Source organism: Neofelis nebulosa, chromosome 6 (assembly GCF_028018385.1).
Source record: "Neofelis nebulosa isolate mNeoNeb1 chromosome 6, mNeoNeb1.pri, whole genome shotgun sequence".
Classification (NCBI taxonomy): domain Eukaryota; kingdom Metazoa; phylum Chordata; class Mammalia; order Carnivora; family Felidae; genus Neofelis; species Neofelis nebulosa.
Genome location: NC_080787.1, coordinates 3,956,476 through 3,963,314, shown reverse-complemented (window position 1 = coordinate 3,963,314; position 6,839 = coordinate 3,956,476). Strand labels below are relative to the sequence as shown.

The following is a 6,839-nucleotide window of genomic DNA, read 5'->3' as shown; positions in this document are numbered from 1 at the left end:
TTCCTACCAGCCTGACACTCTGGCCTTTTAACTGAAGTACGTCATCCATTTAAGTTTAAAGTAAGAACTGGTATTTGGGAGTTTCAATCTACTATCTCATTTTGTATTTTCGTTCTGTCCTTTGTCCTATGTCCTTTTCTTTCCTTTGTTCCTCTCTTTTTATAGACTTTGAATTATTTACAACCTTTATCAATTTAGAAGCTATACATTCTTTACCTGGTCATTGGTGGTTATGCCTTAAACAAAAAATCGCATCCTTGGTTGATAAAACTCAGTTGTTAGTTGGTATTTTACCCCCCTCCAGCACAATACTTTGGGACCTTCTAATTCCACTTACCTTCTCCCAACAGGAGAAGGCTATTGCTGTAATGGATATTAATTCTATAAGTAATTCAACCTTCACAGCATATTACCTTTATTATTTTATGCAGTACATATTCATTTAGATTTACCATTATATTTAAATTCTTGATTCTCTCATCCTACTTAGAAACCATCCACTTGTGATCATTTTCTGCCCTGTTTGCTACTAGTGAGATGTCAACTTGTATTTATCTGAAATTGTCTTTATTTAACTTTCATTTTTGAGAATACTGCATTATGTAGAAAATTCTAGGATTCTAGTTCTTTTTTTCACCCACTGAAGGTATTATTTTCCTCTCTTAAAAATAATCTAGTCTGTTGTTACTTTTGAAAAAAATCATCTTTCAATCTTCCTATGGTTCTTTTGCAGGTTATTGTTCTTGTTTTTAAGTTTTCTTTTGCCACACTCTTCTTCAATCTCAAGATAATATGTTTGTGTATAGAATTTATTATTTGTCATGCCTGGGTTTACTTGGGCTTTTTAAGAAGGGATTAATGTTTTCAAGTTTGGAATATTTTTAAGTTTATTTATTTTTGAGACAGACAGAGAGAGAGAGAGAGAGAGAGAGAGAGAGCAGGGGAGGGGAAGAGAGAGAGAGAGAGAGACACAGAATCCAAAGCAGGATCCAGGCTCTGAGCTGTCAACATGAGTCTGGCACGGGGCTTGAACTCACAAAAACTATGAGATCATGATCTGAGCAGAAGTTGGACACTTAACAAACTGAGCCACCCAGGTACCCCCAGTTTGGCATATTTTTAACCACCATCTTCAAATTTTGCTTAAGGCATGTTCTTTGTTCTGTGTGCAGTACATTCTTTGCGCTTTGTTCTTGGTGACATCCAGTTCCTTGAGTTTTGCTACAGGTATGTCTAATCTGCTATTAAATCCATCTGCTCAGCTCCTAATTTGAGTTCTTAAAATTTTCCATTCTGGAATTTCTAGTGTTTCTTGTCATTGTGGTTATTTGTTTGTTTTCCAAAGCTGAAATTTTATTTTTTATGGTTTCTAATTCCCTGAATTACTAAATTCTGGAAATGTTCTCCATGAACATTGTATGTTTTTCATATAGTCTGTGGGAGTACAGAGGACAGGAGAGATAAAGTAGGGCAAGAGCAGTGCGTGCTGAATGCAGCACGTGCTGAACACAGTACCTGCTCAACCAAGGGAACACAAGACGTGCTGGAAGAAGCAGAAGGGTTTTTCTTTCCAGAATGAAATGCTCAGGTTACTAAGGAAGGTTGAGTCCACCTTTACCCCTTACTTTGCCTCGTGCATTCTTCGTGAGTTTGCCAATGTATATGCATAGACACTCACATAGTTAAGTCATGGTATGTCTCACATGATTTATTAACTTATGTTTCTCCTTTCATTTCCACATACTATTGTTCACTCCCCAATAAATACAAGAGAGCTACCCAGCCCTCTCTTGCTTAAGGAAGTTTTTCTTGGTGCAGTCCCTCCAGCCTCTCATCATTTCAAACCATCTCGACTCTGAGTAATGCTTTCAGTCTTGTGTCGCACCAAGCAGTGTGACAATAGTCTGTGGCCAGTTGTTCAATAAATACTAATAACTGAGGTTAGGTTTCTGTTGTCCATTTTCATGCTGATTGTTTTCATTTTTTCTTATCTACTCATACATCTACTTATCCCTGATTTCTTTTTGTTAGTGGACAGTATGATGACATCACTTTCCAGTAATACACTATCAGGTATTCACCTGAATATTGAAGTCCTAGTCTGATCTGAGGATATTATATTTTGTTGAATGCATTTTCTTTATTCACTGAGAAGAACATACAGTTTTAAGCCTTCATTCTGTTAATGTGGTGCATCACATTTACTGATTTGTGTATTTTGAACCACCCTTTCAGTCCAGGGATTGATCCCATTTAATAATGCTGTATGATCCTTTACAAATGCTGTTGAATCCCATTTTCTAGTATTTTACTGAGGAAATCCCTGTATTTATCAGGGATATTGGCCTGTAACTTGTTTGGCTTTGGTTGAGGTTAATGCTTGCCCGTGAAATGAGTTTTGAAGTGTTCCCTTCTCTTAGAATAATTTGAGGAGGAATGACTTCTTATTTAAGTGTTTAACAGAAATCTGTAGAGCTGATTGATCTTTTGGGGGAGGGTTTTAACCCTGCTGTAATCTCCTTACTCATCATTGATCTGTTCAGATTAGGGTGTGTTTTTAGGAATTTTTTCATTTTTTTCTAAGCTATCCAAAGTGAACAACTGTTCATAAGTCTCTGTGTATTTTTGTGGTATCGAGCTTGTCTTCCCTTTAATTTATACTTGTATTTATTTGAATCTTCTCTTTCTTGGTTTATCTAGGTAAAGGATTGTCAACTTTTGGTTACATTTTCAAAACCCAAAGTTGTTTTGATGACTTTTATGTTCTCATTAGCGTCTGGCATTTACAGCTGACCTTGGACAACATGGGGCTTAGGAGCACAAACGTGTAAATTTTGACCACCCCAAAACTTAACTGAGCAAACTACATAGGAAAGCATAGGAATAATTTTACCTGCCTCATCCCATTACACATCCAGAGCAGCTTGATGCTAAGAAGGATCACCTCAGAGACATTTCACCACTTGGGGAAAAAAGAAGAACCCCCAAGAATCTGTCCTGTGTCCCCCCTTTGGCCCATCCATCATTGGAGCTGCACGGCCATCTGCTACTGCTCTGTACATTTCTGATAAGCTGTTAATATCCAACATGCATAAAGAACTCAGAGAACTGGAGATCCTATGATCCATTTTCCATTACCATCAACCCACACAAGTCAGATGCCCTTAATTTTCATTTCAACCTTGCTGCCTGGTATAGCATCTTGTCTGATGGATACTCTGTTAATTACATATCTAAGGAAATGTGGTGTTTCTACCCACTAAGAACTGGTTAGTTATAATAGGTCAATATCAACATACACCCTTCTTCCATCTTTTCAGTCTAATCAGGACCTCAGTGGATTGTATGATGCCCATCTGCATTCGTTGGGGGGGGGGGACCTTCTTGGCTCAGCTTCTCAGTTTACCAGGTCAGACACTTATCTCTTTCAGAAGCACCCTCACACAGACACACCCAGAAATAACATTCTACCAGCTCTCTGGGCATCCCTTAGCCCAGTCAGGTTGACACATAAAAATAACCATCACAATGTTCAAAGTGTACAGTGCCAACCAAAGAAGGTTGCTTGGTCATGGTATCCTTTTTTATTAAGGTTCTGTTATACAGGTGTGACTGACAGAACGACTGGCCACGTAGCTGAGCTCAGCCTCCAGCCTCCTTCTTCTCTGGAAGTCAGGTTTGTATCACCATGACTCAAAGCTGCAAACCTCTAGCCATATGGTTGGTGTTTCTGGCAGGACCAGCCCCATCCTGAAGCTGTCTTGGGGCCCATATAAGGTCATCTTATGAGCATAAGCCCAGGTGTGATCCAAGTGGTTTATGAATAACAAAGACACTGTGTCACTTGGAGAATTCTGAGAGTTTTACAAGCTCTATTTCAGAAACTCAGGACAGAGAGCACATAAATTCTTTATTATATCATATGTGCCCATCCCATTTGCTCCTCATCCTTCCTACCTCCTTTTAGTTCTCAATCCCATACTATTATCCTTACGTGTTTACTTACAGGTTTGCTTGTTGGGTGGTCCCCATTACACTAAACTGATTTTCACAAGACTGTGGAGTTTTTCTCACTCCTGTGTTTTCTGCCCCTACTACATTGTCTGATATAACATACGCTCAATGACCATTTCTTAAGTAAATCAGTGAATAAATACTGAACCAAGAATGATTATACATAAATAAGTGCAGAACACAGTGACAAGTGCTACAAATCCCTGAGAGAAAAACAAATCAAGTAGACCATTCACCACAACGAAGGGATGACTCTTAATGGACATCAGACGTCTGCCCTGTTAGTCCCAGAGGTGCTCCTGGCAGTCTTTCAACAAAACTTCCTCCTGAAGATCTTCTTCAGAGCCAACCACACTTCCTTATTCCTAAGAGTGTATATCAGTGGGTTCAGCACTGGGGTGACTGCGCTGTATATAACAGCCACCATCCGATCCTGAACCATGGAAGTGGCTGAGGCTGGACGGATGTATGTGAAGCCCACAGGCCCATAGAAAAGACACAGCACCATGAGGTGCGAAGCACATGTGGACAGAGCCTTGTGAAGTGTGCTGCAGGACTGATGCTCAAACAGAAGGAAACCAACGACATAGAGGTAGGAGAGAAGAGTCAGGAAGAAGGCACCCATGGAAATCCCACCTGTGATGATGGAAATAAGCCATTGATTGACCTGCGTGTCACCACAGGCCAGTTCCAGGAGAGGCTTCACATCACAGAAGAAGTGGTGGAGTTTCAGAGAGTGGCAGAAGTTCAGGCGTGCAGTCAGGACAGAATGCATCAGAGCATAAAGGAAGCTGGTGAACCAGGCTACGGCAGCCAAGAGGACACACACCTGGTGGTTCATGAGCATGGCATAGTGAAGTGGGTAGCAGATGGCCACGAATCGGTCAAAGCCCATAATGGCCAGCAAGATGGCCTCAGAACAGCCCAGAAAGTGGAAGAAGTGTAGCTGAGTGATGCAGCCTAGGAAAGATATGACCCTGCGAGTGGACAAGAGGGTTAGAAGCAGCTTGGGCAGTGTCACTGAAGAATAGCAGATGTCCAGACAAGAAAGGTTTCCCAGGAAAAAATACATGGGGGAGTGGAGTTTGGGCTCCAAAATAATGATCACCAATATAGCTCCATTTCCAACCAAGCTTATCAAGTAAATGATTAAGAAAAGCACAAAGAAGAAAGGCTGCAGATCCTGAACACTGGTCAGGCCAAGTAAGATAAACTCACTCACTGTAGTGACGTTCTCCATTGCCTGGGGAGCAAATGTAACAATAACAGTGAGTTAATTTTTCTGAATTTTTAATTTTACATGATGGATGTTAAGTAAGGCAAGATTACTATTTGGAAGACCCTAGGAGTGAGCTACAATGTAAAGAATATTTAGGAGCAGTAAAGCTAAATTTACTTACAATAAAATTGAAGATTAACATACCTCATAAATTCATATGTAGTAAAATGACATTAGATCAATAAAAGCAGCTATAAAGAGAACTTTTTAAAGTAGGAGATGTGAGACATGACCATAACCTCACAAATATATTAGAATCCAAGGTTGGGCAAATTTAAGACACACAAGTAAGGGGAATTGTTGAGCTTATAATTCCAGGTTCTGGAAGCAATGCAGATATAGCCTTGTGAGGATTTTTTCCCTCTTCTTCTAAGATACATAAAAGCCCCAGGAAACCAGCACCTTCCTGACCACCCAAACCTTCAGTAAAATTAAGAGATGCAAAGCCCAGAAACTTCAAATATTGTGTAAGGAGAGAATAAAAACACACAATTAGGATCAGTAATCACAAGATTGCAGCCTGGCAGTGGGGCTGTTGATGTAGTTGAGAAAAACTGGAAATAGTGAGAAGTCCTAACAGTGGGAGAACTTTGAATATACCCCAAATATTTTAGCCCAAAAAGAAAAGTGCTCCACACTTAGCAGGAATTTCTACAAGGGAAAAAAATTAGAAGAAGGCAAAGCATAAACCCTGAGGAAGAGAAAAGGCACAGGAAATATAAGAACAAAGAAACCCTTGCTGTTTATAAAATAAAATAATCACCACCCTGTTAACTGAAAAGTGGGCCCTTGACCTAAGGAATTGGAAAAACTTATACTTACCCACCCACACTGAGAGTCTCCTGCTGATTACTGGTTCAAAATATCATAGTCCAATGTAAGCTCCCAACTTCAAAAAGTGACAGAACTAGTGAAGACAGTCAAATCCACCACAGAATAAGAAGCTTTAACATACCTCTCTGTATGCAGACAGAAGAATTAGCCAAGAAGTCAGTAAGAATATAAACATCTGAACAACATCATTTACAAGTTTGATTAACATATATAGAACACTTAACCCAACAAGAAAAAATTTACACACACACAAGCAGAGAAAACACAAACTAAGAGAATTCATCACTACACTAAATATACCTTAAAAGAAGTTCTTGAGGAAGAAGTAAGGGATACTAGACAGAGGAATGGAAATGCAGAAAGAGACTGAGAACTGCAGAATGGGTGCACATCTGGGCACACACAAGGGAAAACAGACTCCAGACAGGTGAGAAATACTATATAAAGCAAGAGTGATTATGACCTGTGGATGTTCAAACTGTATAGAGTACAATGCATGAATGAAAAACAAGAAAAGAATTAAAATTATTTTCACACATAACATTTAAAAAATCAAGCATAGGTTGAGTCTTTACCAAAAAAAAAAAAAAATGGCTGGCTCTGTTGGTGGAGTGTGCAACTCTTGATCTTGGGGTCGTGAGCTTGAGCCCTGCATTGAAGGTAGAGATTACTTTAAAAAAAATCTTTTAAAAAAAAGCTTCAAAATTTTCAA

At 39.3% G+C, this 6,839-nt stretch overlaps 1 protein-coding gene across 1 annotated transcript; it reads right to left on the bottom strand.

Annotated features, from left to right (window-relative positions):
• Positions 1–915: 915 nt before the first annotated feature.
• Positions 916–6,839, bottom strand: LOC131513567 (olfactory receptor 12D3). Its single transcript, XM_058732668.1, has one exon. It carries the CDS (start codon positions 5,252–5,254, stop codon positions 4,325–4,327), a length of 930 nt encoding a protein of 309 aa, XP_058588651.1. The 5' UTR covers positions 5,255–6,839; the 3' UTR covers positions 916–4,324.

Excerpts from the sequence above, each read along its gene's own strand:
- LOC131513567 (XM_058732668.1), bottom strand. The coding sequence starts at position 5,254 with ATGGAGAACGTCACTACAGTGAGTGAGTTTATCTTACTTGGCCTGACC.